This window comes from Engystomops pustulosus, chromosome 10 (genome assembly GCF_040894005.1).
Source record: "Engystomops pustulosus chromosome 10, aEngPut4.maternal, whole genome shotgun sequence".
NCBI classification, from domain to species: Eukaryota; Metazoa; Chordata; class Amphibia; order Anura; family Leptodactylidae; genus Engystomops; species Engystomops pustulosus.
In genome coordinates this window covers 51,515,576-51,534,312 of record NC_092420.1, presented here as the reverse complement: position 1 = coordinate 51,534,312, position 18,737 = coordinate 51,515,576, and the positions used below count along the sequence as shown (strand labels likewise).

The following is an 18,737-nucleotide window of genomic DNA, read 5'->3' as shown; positions in this document are numbered from 1 at the left end:
TGTGTGTGTGTGTGTGTGTGTGCGTTTGTGTGTGGGGGGATTACCATGGCCCTTATGTTTTGTAGCTTCACAGGCTGTTACACTTTCGCACGCTCCCTCTTCCCGATGTTATCTCACAGCAGCAGAAAAGTCAGCATACAGTGGAAAGGTAAAAGTGCTTTTGCACAGTGTAGCAGCCTTTAAAGCTACAGCTTGGAGGGGATTGTGTAACACCCAGAGCATTGCTACAATGAGAAATTTCACCTTTCATTGTGGCAACAACTAGGTTAACTGAACATCAATAAAACAAATGCTTTGCCAGACTTTGTAGTTTTCTAATGACCTAGCCAAAGCCAAAATATGATTGAAAATATATTAGAGAAAACACAGGTCAAACCTTTGCATGTGAAATAAACTTTAACATAACTATTCACTGGTTTGGAGTGCTGCCTGCCTTTCATTTTATACACTCACCGGCCACTTTATTAGGTACACTATGCTAGTAACGGGTTGGACCCCCTTTTGCCTTCAGAACTGCCTCAATTCTTCGTGGCATAGATGCAACAAGGTGCTGGAAGCATTCCTCAGAGATTTTGGTCCATATTGACATGATGGCATCACACAGTTGCCGCAGATTTGTCGGCTGCACATCCATGATGCGAATCTCCCGTTCCACCACATCCCAAAGATACTCTATTGGATTGAGATCTGGTGACTGTGGAGGCCATTTGAGTACAGTGAACTCATTGTCATGTTCAAGAAACCAGTCTGAGATGATTCCAGCTTTATGACACGGCGCATTATCCTGCTGAAAGTAGCCATCAGATGTTGGGTACATTGTGGTCATAAAGGGATGGACATGGTCAGCAACAATACTCAGGTAGGCTGTGGCATTGCAACGATGCTCAATTGGTACCAAGGGGCCCAAAGAGTGCCAAGAAAATATTCCCCACACCATGACACCACCACCACCAGCCTGAACTGTTGATACAAGGCCTGATGGATCCATGCTTTCATGTTGTTGACACCAAATTCTGACCCTACCATCCGAATGTCGCAGCAGAAATCGAACAACGTTTTTCCAATCTTCTACTGTCCAATTTCGATGAGCTTGTGCAAATTGTAGCCTCAGTTTCATGTTCTTAGCTGAAAGGAGGGGCACCCGGTGTGGTCTTCTGCTGTTGTAGCCCATCTGCCTCAAAGTTCAACGTACTGTACATTCAGAGATGCTCTTCTGCCTACCTTGGTTGTAACGGGTGGTGATTTAAGTCACTGTTGCCTTTCTATCAGCTCGAACCAGTCTGCCCATTCTCCTCTGACCTCTGGCATCAACAAGGCATTTCCGCCCACAGAACTGCCGCTCACTGGATGTTTTTTCTTTTTTGGACCATTCTCTGTAAACCCTAGAGATGGTTGTGCGTGAGAATCCCAGTAGATCAGCACTTTTAACAGCACTTTTAACAAATAAGCTGTTTTATATTAATGGTCTGCAGTAAAATAGAAGCTAAGCTGTGATTGTAAAACAAAAGAAAAAGAGGATTTTTTACTCTGACCGGAGCTCCAGATGTTGTAACAAATTCTTCTTCTAAAATATTCCACAGTTTTTTCATTCAGGGGTGTAGTTTTCTATTCCGCATAAATAAAAAAAACCTCCAATAAGAATAGACCACTATTCAAAGCATTCGTAGTGTGGCTTCTCTTCCCTTGATTCCCCCATTCACCACAGTAGAACGCTAGAAGAATATGTGCACAAATAGCGTAGTATGTGTTTTCATATTGACATTTATTATTGAAAGTTATACTCACAAGAGCCCTTTTAAAATGTGCATATAAAACAATATAAAAGCAGGACTCTATAATACTGAATACAGTATTTCCTTGCGGCAAAGGGCGTACTTCTGCGGGACAAGTAGCGAGGGAGAGTAGGCGAGCAGGCAGCTTTTCCAGCACTGGCAGGGGTACACTTTACAAGGCCTTTGCCAATTTTATGTCACCCCAGCATAACACTGTCGCCTGTCCCCAGTCTCGGCAGAGTAGGGGTGATCTTTACAGAAAGATGGTGAGGGAGTACGTAGCTGACCATACCATTGTCCTAAATGATCACAACAACTACTGGGTTTCAAAGCTGGACATCTGGCCCTGAACTGTACGCCTTGGAGGTTCTTGCATGCCCTGCCGCTAGCGTGTTGTCAGAGTGGGTTTTCAGTGCAGCTGGTGGCATCATCACCGATAAGCGTACTCGCCTGTCGACTGACAGCGCTAACAGGCTGATGCTTATCAAGATAAATCAAGCCTGGATTTCTCATGATTTCCATTCCCCACCAGGTGAAAGTAGCTCAACCTGAATAATGTATGCACTCCTCCTCCTCATTCTCCTCCTCTTTGTACACTAAAGCAGAGGAAACTGGCTATTTTTTGTCAGGGCCAACTGGCTCTAGCTATAGTACTCTATGTATTTAATTTTTTTGGAGGGCCACCTACCCGGTCCTCTGTTTTAAACAATTTTTGGGAGTGCCACATACAGGTACTCTATGTATTTAATTTTTCTGTTGAGCCACCTACCCACTCCTCTGGTTTGAAAACTTTTTTGCACTGCCACATACAGGCACTGTCCAAATTTAATTGTCTCTATAGCAGCCTCCACATGTCATCTTTATAGCTGCCTCCACACGTTGTCTCCATTGCTACCTCCTCACATCATCTCCATAGCTGTCTCCAAAAGTCGTCCACATAGCTGCCTCCATACATCGTCCCCTTAGCAAACAATCTGTGTCAGGCAGAATTTTGGGTTGTTTTAACGGCTTCCACATCAAACTTGTTAACTTTGTCGCCACCCTGCTTTGTTCTCCACAAAATATACTGGCAAACTATTATCATTTACCAATATTATTTCAGCGCTTCTTGCACATCTGTTTACATTCCCCTCACCCGCCATAACCCAAACTTATAAGAACGTTACTACACTTGATCTTATACAAAAGGTTCTTAGAAGTGCTGTTTGGGGAGTAGCCTAGAGACAGGGGCTTGGATTGGCGAAAGCTCGCCTGGCAGCGGACAGCCAGCTCCATCTCAAGATCCAACTAACATAGTTTTAACTGCAGCACCTTTAATCTACTACTACCTTACTGCCTCCATACATCGTCCCCTTAGCAAACAAGCTGTGTCAGGCAGAATTTTTAGGTGTTTCACCAGATACATAATGGAACTCGGCCCATCTGTCGCTGTCATGCTGGAGACCTGAAGTTTCAATCATAGCAGTGCAATATGGATGCCCCATACTGTCATTCTTAATCATGGAACCATTTCCGAAAAAAATTAAAAATAGAACCGCTATGCTATTCCATTATTCCTAGATGAAATATTCAAACGACCCCGCCTGCTTTGAAAATTATAATTTTTTCAAATTAAACGCTTCTGGGCCCCAGGCCCATTTTGGGTGAGGAGGAGCCGAGAGGCCGGGGCTTGGCCAGGCAAAAGCTCGCCTGACAGCGGACCATCAGCTCCATACCAAGATTAGGCAGACTCAGAGGCATCCATGCATGCTGCCCCTGCTGTTTCCTGTCCATTTCGCCTCCACGATCCTCCACAGAGTCCACCAATGTCTTCATGTGCAGCGTTCAACTGTCTATACCCCAGACGCTGGAGCCCAAGAGGAAATACAGCACATTGTCCCCTTAGCAATGAGCTGTGTCAGGCTACATTTTCGGGTGGTTTACCGGCTGTGATTTTTTTGTGTTTTATATGGGTCACTCATTTTGATAATGGATGCAAAGCTGTATGACTGAGTGCGAGTCCCCCCCCACATGCCTCCACAGGTCGTCTCCATAGAAGCCTCCACACGTTGTCTCGATAGCTGCCTCCACACGTCGTCTCCATAGCAGCCTCCACATGTTGTCTCCATAGCAGCCTCCACATTTCATCTCCACAGCTACCTCCACACATTGTCTCTATAGCAGCCTCCACACATATTGGCAGATTTGCTTACCCGGCCCATTCGCGATCCAGCAGCGCGTTTTGTGCGATGGAATTGGTCTTCCGGCGATTCACTAAGGCAGTTCACTAAGGCAGCCCTGGCCATAATAGCATCAATATGGAGGTTCTAGTATTAAAAGGCAATTTCCAGTCACAAACGAGACATGAATGGGAATACAAGATTACTGTCTTTGACACCCTCCACACAGGACCTAATCTATCAAAGGGAATCATCACCCACTACAACATCTAGCAAATGTTATCTTAAGGTAATGGGTCATCAGAGACTACAAAAATTCTAAATCCAGTCATGACTAAGAACGGTTTGTCCGTTTGAAATGCGTTGGCCAAGACTCACACTTTGGCTTTTAACATGCCACAATAAAGAAAGAATTGTCATTAACACGGCTGGATTTGAAGTTTTTATATAGTCTACTACTGCCCATCCAGAAGAGGAAATCCGTGCCATATTGGGCAGTCTGAATTGGTTGGAGGTGAGCTGGACTTTATACTTTTTATCCTGTCATCAGAGACTCCAGTGTCATCAACTTGGGGGCAATAAACCATCACACTAGTCATCTAATTAACCGTTTAACTTCACGGGTTGACTGTGGGTGCATTGAGAGGGCTCACGGGCTAAGCCCTCTTCATAGCCAGTAAGTCTTTGACTTAACGGTAACACCCGCGATCTGTGCTAGCACCGATCGCGGGTGTTAACCCACACATCGCCTTCAAAAAGACTGCAGCACATGGCCACTTTTTTCAATGTACTCACTGCGTTTAACCCCGTAGGGGAAAATAGCGGCCAAATTCGAAAATGTCACTTTTTGCCATTTTGAAAAATATAAAAAATTCTATAAAAAGTATTCAGAAGGTCGTACAGTCCTAAAATGGTAGCATTGAAAACGTCATCAAAAGTTGCACGACATTACACCATGGACAGCTCTGTGCACTAATGTATGAAAAAGTTAGTAGCGCCAGAATATGGCAAAATCTGAAAAAAAAAATTTTGTACAGGAGGTTTTAATTTTTGTAAATGTATGAAAACATTATAAAACCTATACAAATTTGGTATTCCTGTGATCGCACCAACCCAAAGAATAAAATAGACTTGTCATTTGCGGCACACAGTAAAAGCCATACAATCCAAGCCCACAAGAAAATGACACAAATGTGTTTTTTCACCAATTTCACTGAATTTGGATTTTTTTTCCTGCTTCCCAGTACAAGGCATAGGATAATACATATCATCACTATGAAGTGCAATGAAGTCACAGAGCTCTTGCAAAAAAAAAAAAAATGTTATAGACAAAAAACAAAAAAGGGCCATGTCTTTAAAGGGATAATCTCATTATAAATGTCATACATGTTGAGTGGTATTGTAATACAACTGATGAAGGATCTGTTCCAGGTACGAAACGCGGTTTATTTTTTTATGATTTTATGGTTAAATAAACCTGTTGGAACGTACCGCTCCGGGTCTTCATCTGGAACCCACAGGAGAGTTTTACAGTTTTCTGACACAGAAAAAAAACGCATTTCCTTGGCTCCTTGGTCGGTATTCACACCGAGAAAAAATCTCCCAGAGGCAGCGCCACGTTATAAACCCTCAAACCTGTACATGAGTTGTGCCATCAGCACAACTCCAAAAGATGAGTGTTATACTTTACACTATTACTACAAAATTACCATCGGAAGATAATCCGCACATTGAGCGCCCCTGGCTCTCTCTTTTTTGTTTCTTTTCTCATCCACCTGCCTGATGAAGGCACCTAAGATGTCCCGAAAGATTGCTTGTAACACCTTATATTTCAGTTAGTCATTAAAAGGTATCACAATCTCAAGGTGACTTTATTAGACCTATCAAAAGCAACAGAATTTTCACACAATCTTAGGAACTGTTCACGTCTCACTTATTTCAGTTTTTGTATCAGTTATTTTGAGTCAAAACCATGTGAAGTGACTACACAGATATGAAGTATAATGGGCCAGATCGACATCTGTTATGAGCGGTTGACTACTTCTTTAGTTGGCTAACATGAGTAACTGATGAAAAGAAAACTGATGTAACTTAACTTTATTATAAGAATGTACAATATACAGACCATTACCGTGTAACATAATCCATAATTCTTTGTAAAACTACATAGTTTTGCTGTGCATCAAGAGCATGTCAGTGAGTTGAATAGAAAAAAAAATTCCAGAACATTGGGAATCTCAGGCGTTGTGAATTGCTTTCTCTCAAACAAAAAGTGAAAGAAATGCTTATGAAGAATATGGAAAAACTGGAAATGGCTAACAGTGGCTGGAATAAGAAAGACGTGAGAAAGAAGGACACAGAAGCGACATAAAGAGAAGTACTTTCACACTTTGTATGACACAGACAAATGTCACAGTACAATGCTTTTACTGATTCTCTAGACGATGAAGCTCAATGCTCAACGAGGTGTCACAAGAAGCTTTCTGAATGTGGTCCATTTCACATCTTCCTTAGAGCTTCTTGAGTAGCGAATGAGATGAGCAGAGGCGTTTCTGATGTACACGCTGAAGAGTCTGGATACAGTGTGTATGTGTGGAAAGCTTCCAATCCTGAACACTGTTTCTCAGTAAGGTAATGCTGCAAAGTGATCAAACTCAGCATCCACGCTGCCTCTTCTAGCAACCTGCAGTCACTGTGCCAGCATTCAGCACAATCTCTCTCCTCTTGTACCTTATGTGAACAGAAAGGATGGTGGATTTAGACAGTGAGGTGCCTCCACTACCACCTAGGTACAGATTTCGGGATTTGCTTCTTGGGGACCAAGGTTGGCAAAATGATGACAGGTAAAAGATTTTTTTAGTATGAATCTTTCCTCATTGGTACTGAATTTCTGAATAATTGTATAGTATATACTGTACGAGAATGTATATAATGATCACAATCAAGTATCTACATACTTTTGTTGTATCCTCCAATAAGTATTTCTGATTACAGATGTTTTCTGAACAAGAAACGTGGGTGGTAGAAAAGCATATGTTCTAGTATGTATACACTGAGCATAGTGAAGGTCTTTCCTACAGATGGTCTCCCATTCATACTATTCAATGAGCATGTAACTAACGCTGCGCTGAGAACCTAAAGCTGTGTATTATAGTATCACAATAGACTTCACTTTTTGAAACTTGCTTTTAATGGATGTTGCATACAGCATGATGTAGAATAAAAGGATGTAACATCTTTAATGACTAGGTTTCTATAGCTTCAGTGTTTTGTATGCTTGTTTGATACTGCACAGATGATCAGTAGCTTACAACCTGTGGATAGGAAACTATTAGCTCATCTTTATAGTGTCTCTTGGGTTTGACTTCAAATAATAATTGTTAAAACAATTTAGGTTCTACTGAATTATAAGTTTCTTAAACTCTAATACCTCCTGCTTGGTCACATTACCTTTTTGTACCATGTGTAATCATTTTAATGAGTGTTGTAATGTATTTTATGTAATCCTTAACAATAAAAATACATTATATCATGTCCAACAGCAAATAACTGGATACAACAATAAAGAAGACAAAGGTTCATGATAATTTCATACTCTACAAGAGATGCTGCAATGACAAAAGCTGATTAGTCCAGTTGAGCCCCCACTGATAAATGATCAATACTGTTGTGATGCCACATGAATATATGTGTTCAGGCAGTCATTTTTGTCACATAGATTGTGATTATATGTGGTTCTAATGTTTTCACAAATAAAACTGTTATACATAGGTACAAAACTACATAAAGGCAAAAGGATATAGAACACTGGCTACACATCTGAAATAGTGTGGGACACCAATAGACTTATGGTTCTACATGCCATGAGCCAATAATAAAATAATTGTGCAATAACTTGTATGATAGAAAAACATTGCTGGGGACATTGGTGATGGCAGCATCCTGAAATTTATTGTACAGGAATCAGATTAAATATGCATTACAGTATCACATATATGTAAGCACCCTAGAATTCATAGACTTTAGTGGCATCTTCAAAAATCATGTTGAAGTAAATTTCAGCACATAATCAGGTTTTACTAATGTAGTCAATACCAAAAGTGGCTTGTAGAACAGTACTATCGTGAGTAGGCTCTCATGCTTTGGGTTAGACACCTAGTTTCAGCTGCAATCACATGTCCACGTGTATAACCGACCTTAGAGAAATCAGACATACAGTTATGTGTACATGAAGAAAAACAAACAAGGATTCTGGTCATAATGGGACTTTATTTCTTCATTCTCTAGCAGAGTTTCTATCTGCAGGCTCTTTGTAAAACTAAACAAAGAATGTTTAAAAAAATATTTGCTAACTGCTTCAAAAGGGCAAAATTGAATACACAAAGTTTAATACACACTCAAGTTTTCTTATGGTATATGGTAAGTACCATGACATGAGGTTTACAGCTTGAATGGGGGCTGTTTGTAGACAGCCATTGTCAGAGCGTTCCACAGATATTCTATAAGGTATGTATGTGTGCTGTCTTGGCTGTGTGCTCAGGGTCTTGATGATGTTACTTTGACCTATTTGGAAGCCCAGGGCACTATGGATGAGGTTTTCATAAAAATATCTCTATTCTTAGCTCTATTCACTTTTCTCTCAAATTTGGTATTAGGCAGGTTATGACCACTCCCTGATTTAATCTAGGAATGATGTCTAGAACCAAGCTAAACAGTCCAGTGTTGGTTTCGCCATAGAATGTTTTTTTCTCATAGTCTGGATCCTTTTAAAGATTTATAGTTACAGTATAAAGCTCGGATTGGTGGAGAGCTGCAGAGATGGTTGACTATCAGGAAGTTTCTCCCACACAGAATCTTTTGAGTTGAGCGAGAGTCACCATTGGACCACCCTCCCTCTCCCAGCATTGGACAGTGTTGTTTCAATATTCTGACATCTTCACTGTACAATGTAGGGAATTGGTTTGATTAGATGAGTTGCCATTGATGTGGCTCCAGGAAGAAACTAAACTCATTAAAAGCCTTAAAAGCCATGGATGCTCTGCTGGGGATTCTGGGAAGAATTTATGCAAATAAGTTATCCAGGGTGGGAGAATGTAGCATGGAGACATAGTTTTCTATTCCCATCCTAGAAAACATATTTGCATATGACTACACTAAATCTCCAGTGGAGCATGTATGACCTTTAAGTCTCTGTACAACCTGCAAGGGCATATATCCATGAGTAGTTTAGTTTCTTTAAGGACACTTAATAAATGTGGCACATCTTGATTTGACATAAGAAAAATAAAGCCTCCATGCATGGATTTGTGTATACAGCACTGAAAATCTACAGCCATTTACAGTACAATACATACAGAGTATGTATTTTCTTCCCAGAAGAACATATAAACATTGTTTAGAAGATTTTGTTTAGCTTCTTGTAGACTAAAATTGTGCCATAGTATAAAACATTATGTACAAAAAAAAAAACATTTTACTTGAAAAATGCTGCAAAATTTTAAAAAGTTAGAGCTATTCAAACAGGATATCTAAAAATGGACATATTTGTCAAATTCTGAAGAAGAAAAGAACTGTCCGACTGAACCCATTATTATTGCACAATTAAAGGAGACATTTACCCTATTGACCTTTTATGATACAAAATAGATGATACACCTTCAGGTAGGCTATGATATATAATTTCTAGCATTGGCTCTTTTATGTGAGATCTCTCCCATTTACTTATAAAAGGTCTCCTCAAAAGTCATGGAAAAATAATCAGAGAAGAGTCAGCTTTTACCACAAAAGAGTCACACTCAGAAACTGCATCACTTTAGAAACATCCACAACATCCTTAAACATAGGCAACATGGTTAATTAGACAAAGTGGGGCACATTTATTTACCTGGTCCAGTCGCGAGCCAGCGGCGAGTTCTCCAACGCTGATTCGGGTCCGGCCGGGATTCACTAAGGTCCGTGTGCCGATATCCACTAGGTGTCGCTGCTGTGCCGAGGTCCGCTGGAGTTCACCGCGGTTCTCCATCTATTTATTGGTGCAGGCAAGCGACACTTTTTTTTAAACATACCGCAGTTTTTCCCGGCGGAATTCGGCGCAAATCGGAAATTGCGTGAACCTCAGTGGGTCCACTTGCAAACACTTAACCAGTTCAATATTAAGAGACCACTACATCTCCTGATGAAAAGTCCATTAAGGTTTGGACCTGAAAACGTGTTGGACTGCGGTGGGTCTGCTAGTCTCTCCCCCTACTGACTGGTAAGATCATTACAACTTGTGGCTTTTATGGTTCACTTCACTAGTCTGATATTTCACCAAAAATTGAGTCAAAGGTACACAATCTAAAAAACAATTACAACGTTTAAAAATCAGTATACAATAGCATCTCAAGATTTTTTGTATTGGAATCCTGAGAAGCTATTGTATACTGATTTTTAAACATTGTAATAAAGAGTGTTGTATATAAAATATTGTTTTTTAAATTGTGTACTTTTGACTCAATTTTTGGTGAAATGTATGTGCATATTTATGATGGGAGGTGTATGATTGTAACCTAGATTTGGTACAAGAAGATGCAATTGTTTACTATTTGATATTGTCTGCATTATTGTCTTTTAGGGCGTCTTTGTCTTTGTTTAATGTTGTTTCACCCTTGTACTCTGACATGCTATTTTAATGGTATCAATAAAAGTTAGATTTTATATATTACTTTCAACCCTGTTACTTGGCTCTGTACCTTGGCACAATTCTGTCTCTGAGCAGCTTGGGCAATTCCTCAGACCTCATGATTCTCATGTGCTCTGACATGCACTGTGAGTTAAAAATGAGTGTCAAAGTAGGGGTCTGAATACTTATGACCATGTGACATTTCAGTTTCTCATGTTTAATAAATTTGCAAAAATATCTACATTTCTGTTTTTTTCTGTCAAGATGGGATGCAGAGTGTGCATTAATGAGCAAAAAAAACCCCTTTTTGATCTTACCAATTGGCTGCAATAAAGCAAAGAGAGAAAAATTTAAAAGGGGCTAAATACATTCCGTATCCGCTGTATCATAGTCTGCTGGAGCCAAAAACTGAAATACAGTTATATATTATATGAGTGATCAGACCTCTTAAGATTCAAGCCAATAGAGCCTGAAATAATAGTAAAAAAATGAAAAAAAATGAAAAAATAAATAAACACATTCATAAATAAACCAAATATAATTAGGTGTTCCCACTTCTCAAAATGTTTGTTTGTTGAAAATGTAATATTCCACACATTACTGTATATTGTTGCAGAAAAAATTGAATTTGCAATAAAGTTTGGCAACATTCCATAATTAGGACTATAGATGTTAAGTCACCTGGCAGAAAAGAATTAAATATTCTATATTTCAAATAATTTAAAGTTATGGTTCTGTTGATCCTGTGAAATATTAAAACAACATTTAAATATAAAGCAAACAAAATTTGTTGAAGCTAAAAAGTTTAAAAATTTGGGAACTGAGAAAAAATCCATACTGTTATTCAGAGTAAGTATTAGAGAAACAGTCCTGAATAATTTCCCTATCTATCTTAAACAGTAGAAGACCGCTGGTCAACATTCTCATCCCGCACCAAAGTGCGAACACTGTGATAAAGACAAAACTATACAAACATAGGATAGTTGCCAAATTCAGGACAGAATCAAAGGAGTACAAAATGACTAGGCAAATGGTTAGTCAGAGAAATGGGCAAAGGGTCAAAGATAGCAGAATACAGAATAAACACTAGCTAGCTCAGCAAAATATTATAGCAAGCGAAGAGCACTGTTGCACAAAACCTTTTATGAGATGCCAGACTGGGGATTGGATAGATGTGGTGGGAAAAGAACTACACCAGTATTCAGACTTAGCAACGACAGAGCAGCACAAAATGACACTTATCAGCACGTCCTCAGCTGTACAGAGGATGATACAAGCACAGATATTACACATGCACAATTGTAAGAATTATCAGAACGTAAAGGGATTTTCCCATTTCAGCAAATAAATGTTATTATTTCTATAATGAAAAGTCATACAATTTTCAAATATACTTTCTGTATAAGTTCCTCATCCTTTTCTAGATCTCTGCTTGTTGTCATTCTATATGCAGCTTCATTGTTTCCAGTGGACGGAAATCGGACCATGGTCACACAGGTGCTCGTTATAATCCACAGCTCTGATTACTCTCTATGATACTAGCAAACTGTACACCATGGTCAGATTCTTGGCCAATGGAAGAAAACAGAGAAGCTTTCTATAGAATGACAAAATGACAGTAGATGAGAAAATAATACAAAAGTATATTGGAAGCATGTATAATTTTTCATCACGCAAAGAATAACAATAATTTGCCGAAATAAGTATCAACTTTAAGCATACTGTATTTTCTGCCTTGTTAATAATTCAGGATAAATGTGATACAGTACAGTTTGTCTTCTGAAGTTACTAAAAGGAATGTTAATGTTATTTAAATGATGTGTGCAGTGCTTACTAAAGATAACAAGCCATACATATTCAACAAAGCAGTGAACAAATCATAGCAATTACCTTAAAACTTTAAGCAAGTCAAGACGCATAAGACCAAGAACTAACTGCAAATAATAAAACACAAAAACTTGCTACTAATGTGTGAAATTTAGGCAGCCTTTATTTGGTTATTTCACTTCATGCATGTGCTCTATAGTTGTATAAATACCAAAAAAATAGACGAAAAAAGGGAAATCCATGCCAATAATAATCTTATAAAATAGAGAAACTTTATTGATAACAAATTAATTCTTTAAAATGTACTAAAAAGTACTGAAAGACCCCTTAAGAAAGACCAGCGGGTTGAAACGTGCGTCGGGGGCTGAACACCAGGTACTGTGGTCCACGGGATCTCCCTTTCACAGATTTTTATCCTTGTTTGGGTCTGATACTTTTTTCAAATAACTGCATGTTTATTTGTAGTATTTATCTGCTTAACCCCTACGGGACACAGCATCTTTTGGCCTAAAGGACGCGGACCCATTTTTCAAATCTGCCCTGTGTCACTATAAGTGGTTATAGCGTGGGAATGCTATGAGATATTCAGGGGATTTTGAGATTGTTTTCTCGTGACACATTGTACTTCAAATTAGTTTAAAAATTTGGATGAAATCTTTTGCGTTTAGTTATGAAAAAAAACAAAATTTGGCAAAAAATTTGAAAAATTCTATATTTTCAACGTTCTAAATTCTCTACTTTTGATGCAGATAGTCATAGCACCCAAATAAATTCATAACTTACATTTCCCAAATGTCTGCTTTATGTTGGCATGGTTTTTTTAAGATTCCACATATTTTACTAGAATGTTCTGAGGCTCAGAATTTAGGTATCATTTTTCACATTTTTTGTAAAATCACCAAAACCCGTATTTAGATGGACCTGCTCAACTTCTAATTGACACTGAGAGGCCTAAATAATAGCTAGACTCATAAATTACCCCATTGTGGAAACTACACCCCTCAACGTATGAAAAACCACTTTTAAGAAGTTTGTTAACCCTTTAGGTGTTTTATAGGGGTTAAAACAAAACGGAGGTGCAGTCTGAAAATTGTAATATTTTTTCACAATACACTCATTTTGGGTGGAAAATTAAACATATACAATGGATTAAATGAAAAAAGGCTCCACAAAGTTTGATACCCAATTTCTCCCGAGTACACCGATACCCTATATGTGGTGGTAACCTGCTGTATGGGTGCACGGCTGGGCATAGGAGGGAAGGAGGCGTCATCCAGATCCAATTTGCTATGTCACATTGTACAGGCTATAATTTTTTTCTTTTTTTATTGAGGACCTATAGGGGCTTATTTCTTTTGCCACATGAGATGCACTTTTCTGGTACATAATTTTGGGGCATCTATAGCTAATTGGTGAGATTTAATTAAAGCTTTGTTGGTCGAGGAAATGAAAATCGTCAATTTTTAGGAACATTTTTATGTGTTTTTTTTTTGGCCGTTAACCATACCATAAAAATAGTATATTATTTTTATTCTATGGGTCGCCACGATTACAAAAATACTTCATTTATATATATTTTTTATTTTTTTCCATTTTTACTGAATAAAAAGTAATTTGGCAAAATTGTTGTTAATTTTAGCATCACCGTCTTTCATATGCATAACTTTTTTATTTTTCACCTCACAAATCTGTTTAAGGGCTTATTTTTTGCGAGAAGGATTGTTCTTTTTAGTGGTCTTATTTTAGATTGCGTAACTTTTTTAAATCACTTTTTAGAGCATTTTTAAAGGGCATTAATAAAAAATCATCTTTTTTTCAGAGAGAGTTTTTTGAGGTTGTTTTTTACGGGGTTCACTCTGCGGGTCTAATAACGATTTTGTTTTATTATGCAGATTGTTACGGACGCAGGGATACCAAATATGTGGGGGTTTTGTGTATTTTATTCAATTGTACTGAATAAAAACTAATTTGGAGAAAATCGTATTCATTTTAGCATCACCATCTTTTCATATGCATAACTTTTTTATTTTTTGGCAGATAAATCTTGTTAGGGGCTTATTTTTTGCGAGAACAGTTGTTCTTTTTAGTGGGCTTATTTTAGAGTGCATAAAATTTTTTAAATCACTTTTTAGAGCATTTTTTATAGGGTATTAATTAAAAATTATCTTTTTTCGGAACGTTTTTTGCGTTTTTTTCCTCCGGCGTTTACCGTGCGGGTCCAGTAATGATTCTGTTTTATTATGCAGATTGTTACGGACGCGGCAATACCAAACATGCGGGGGTTTTTTGTGTTTTTATGTTTTTTATACTTTATTAAGTGTTTTTATGGGAAAGTGACATTTTAGGGGCTTATATTTTTATGTATTTATTTTTTATTTATTATAATGTGTAGTGTTAAGTGTTTTTGCATAATTTTACTTCTACATACTTGAACTTAAACCAGTGATACTCTGATCACTGGTTTAAGTTCAATACACTGCTCTACAATACTATTTTATTGTAGAGCAGTGTAAACTGTCTGAGCAAGCTTGCGCATGCTCAGACAGTTTACAGCCAGACCCGGAAGGGTTCTGGCTGCCATGGAAACCGGGCAGCTCCGGGGCACATGCCAGTCCTCGGAGCTGCCCAGGAGAGGATCGGATCCCCCGGTAAGCGGCACGGGGGATCCGATCCATAGGGGGAAGACCCTTACACGCCGCGGTCATGCTTGACCGCGGCGTGTAAGGGGTTAACACCCGCGATCGGAGTCGGCTCCGATCGCGGGTGTTAGCGCAGGCTGTCAGCTGTACTAGACAGCTGACAGCCGCTGCTTCTGGTACCGGCTCCGTTCGTGAGCCGGTGCCAGAAGCAGGACGTTATAGTGCGTCCTGGTGCGCTAAGTATCTAGCCACCGGGACGTACTATAACGTCCTGGTGCGCCTAGGGGTTAACTTCTGTGTCTGGGTATGAGTTTTTGTTATGTGGTGCAGTACACATTACTGCCATTAGGAGCAGCGCTCCCTTTGCATTACTCTATATACAGCTGTGTAGCCTTACCTGGGTTGTTCATACATTGTCTTTCCTGGAACTTTTTAGTACATTTTAAAGAATTAATTTGTTATCAATAAAGTTTCTCTATTTTATAAGATTATTATTGGCATGGATTCCCTTTTTTCATCTTTTTTTTGGTATTTATTCAATAATTGTGAGGGCCACCTCTGACCACTATGGCATAGTGGAGTTACCTTTATGATTAGCTCTTAAGTGACCTCTGTTATTGTTAGTACTGTCAATCGTTGTTGTGTTGTTCTGTTATTTATGGTTGTATAGTTTGGATTTCCGCTTGTATAATTTTTTTAAGTAAACCTTACTATCTCCTATGAGTTTAATGCTAGAATAGATCTGTGTAGTATTACAGCTCACATGCATCCTGATTTTTTTCTATGTTGCCTTCTAGAGCCATTGATAGTAGCCCTGAATCTCTCTGTAATTATACATGAATGTCTGTGTTAAATGGAAGTAATGGTAATGTTATCTGGAAGGGAGAGGAAAGTATATTACATTGCCTCACTTGGGCTTTGTGGTCAGTTTAATCACTCACTGTACAAGTGGTAAATCAAATGTCTTGCTTTTGTGTGGCTGGATGTCATCTAAGGCACTTGTAAGCTCAAAAGAAGTGATATGTGAGAATGATTTCCTTTTCAGTGGGTGACTGGTTTATCACAGTTATTTTGTTTTGAGATAAAAGCAATTACCATATACAGTACACTCGAGTATTAGACAAGGCCACTAATTTTAAGACAAACAACTGGGAAAACCAATTGAGTTGAGTATAAGCCTATGCTAGGAAATACATTGGTCACAACCTCCACCAGTATATAGCCAGCTGCTTGCTTCCTGTATATAGCCAGCTAGCCCATGCCCCACAGGATATAGCCTGCCAGCAAATGTCCCCCATTATATACATTGCCATGTGAAAGTATTTGGCCCTCTTGAACTTTTCTACCTTTTGCAACATTTCAAGTTTCAAACATAAAGATATAAAATAGTTTTCCAAGGAAGAATGGGCAAGAATTTCAGTCTCTCGAGCTGCAAAACTGATATAAAAAAAAAATTAACTCTGCACTTTCCTTTCTGATGCTTCCCGCAGTTCCTCTTCTTTCTTCCGCTGCTCCTGCTCCTTCTTTGGGTAGTCGTGTGCTGCCAGCACACACACTATGATGTCGGAATGGCTGACTTTATAATGTGTATGCTGGCATTGCGCAGGGAACCCAAAATGGAGCCAGAGCACAGGAAGAAAGAAGAGGACATGCAGGGGGAGGGGGGCCAAAAAGTTAGTACAGAGTAACTTTTTATAGACTCGAGCTTAAGCCGAAAGCGTAGTAGATTTTGATTCCAAGTGGTTCATGTTAAACCCAGTAACCTATATTGATATATTCAGTTGCTTGTACAAAGTACCTTACATGATTGGTGTCTACTGTACACAAAAGAACAACTCAAGCAGCACTTCATTCACTTCTACTGAGCTTTAATATCAGTGGTTATGGTAGTTCCATTATAGTGAATGGAATGCATGTAGAATATACACTGGAGATCGGACACTCATACTCTATTGTGCAGTTTTACTATTTGCCTCAAACATTCTAGAAATATACTTAGATTGTGAGCCCAAATGGGGCCATAGGGTAATGTGAGTAATATAACTCAGTACAGTGATGTGGAGTAGTGTGGAGTATGTTGGCACCAGATAAATGATAGTAATGATCCTTTTCCAGTGTCTACAATAGGTTCTACAATGGGAATCTCAGACTTCTGTTTGAGGTTTTGTAACAAAGAACTGGAATGTTGACACATCTCATTTATTGTAGTGGAACTGTGCTTGTTAGAGGATACAAAGAAGCCATTGTGATATCTTAAGTATCTTATATATTGAGAGTTTGTTAATAAGAAAGTGATGTTACTGTCATCTGCTAAGTGTCTGCTTTACTCCAGAAATATAACAGTTTATCTCAGCTCGCTTTAAAAGCTCAAGTTTTCCAATCCGTGAACCTTTTAAGTATAGTGTAGAGATGAGCGAACATACTCGTCCGAGCTTGATGCTCGATCGAGCATTAGCGTACTCGTAACTGCTCGTTGCTCGGACGAGTATTTCGCCCGCTCGAGAAAATGGCAGCTCCCGCCGTTTTGCTTTTTGGCGGCCAGAAACAGAGCCAATCACAAGCCAGGAGACTCTGCACTCCACCCAGCATGACGTGGTACCCTTACACGTAGATAGCAGTGGTTGGCTGGCCAGATCAGGTGACCCTGGGATAGACTAGCCGCTGCCCGCGCTGCTCGGATCATTCTCTGTCTGGATGCCGCTAGGGAGAGAGCTGCTGCTGGTCAGGGAAAGCGTTAGGGTGTTCTATTAGCTTACTGTTAGGCAGGAGTGATTCTAAAAGAACCCAACAGCCCTTCTTAGGGCTACAATAACGTTATAATTTTTTTTTTTTTTTATTTGCAGCTAGTACCATATTGTGAGGAATTTGCAGGGGGACTTGCTACCGTTGTGTTTAGCTCTTAGTGACACACATATCCACCTCAAACACCAAAGTGGGAAAATTTATTAGGGGTTTAAGTAGTATTAGGCACAGTCTGCCAGTTTCTTTTTATTTTACGTTTATTGTTTTAATAACTCAGTGTCATCTCATCTGGCATAGTAGTGTGCTGTAATACTTGGCTAGAAAATAGCCATAGGAGAATACAAACGGCTTAATTACGCCTACAGTAGCGTTATATATATTTGATTTCTGGTTGATCTGCTGGTGGCTGTAGTTGTTGCAGTGCATCTACTAGTAAATTGTGAGCAATTTGGAGTCAGACTTGCGACCACTGTGTTTTAGTGACGCACATATCCATCGCAAAGACCGAAGTGGGAAAATTTATTAGGGCCCGGGGTTGTATTTCAATTAGGCACAGTCTGCCATTTCCTTTTTTATTTTACGTTTATTTTTTTCATAACTCAGCGTCATCTCATCTGGCATAGTAGTGTGCTGTAATACTTGGCTAGAAAATAGCTATAGGAGAATACAAATGGCTTAATTAGGCCTACAGTAGCGTTATATATGTTTGATTTCTGGTTGATCTGCTGGTGGCTGTAGTTGTTGCAGTGCATCTACTAGTAAATTGTGAGCAATTTGGAGTCAGACTTGCGACCACTGTGTTTTAGTGACGCACATATCCATCGCAAAGACCGAAGTGGGAAAATTTATTAGGGCCCGGGGTTGTATTTTAATTAGGCACAGTCTGCCATTTCCTTTTTTATTTTACGTTTATTTTTTTCATAACTCAGCGTCATCT

General features: G+C 39.1%; 1 protein-coding gene across 4 annotated transcripts in view; it reads left to right on the top strand.

The window, feature by feature from the left end:
* The first annotated feature begins 6,455 nt into the window (after positions 1 to 6,455).
* KCNT2 (potassium sodium-activated channel subfamily T member 2) overlaps positions 6,456 to 18,737 on the top strand; it is a 537,964-nt gene continuing 525,682 nt past the window's right edge. For 3 of the 4 annotated variants that reach the window (XM_072126927.1, XM_072126928.1, XM_072126923.1), the window contains exon 1: positions 6,456 to 6,774. In XM_072126927.1, coding sequence (XP_071983028.1) covers positions 6,680 to 6,774 — 95 coding nt within the window. In that variant the 5' untranslated portion in view covers positions 6,456 to 6,679. The remainder of the gene's footprint in view (positions 6,775 to 18,737) is intronic. The other variant, XM_072126924.1, reaches the window with a different exon arrangement.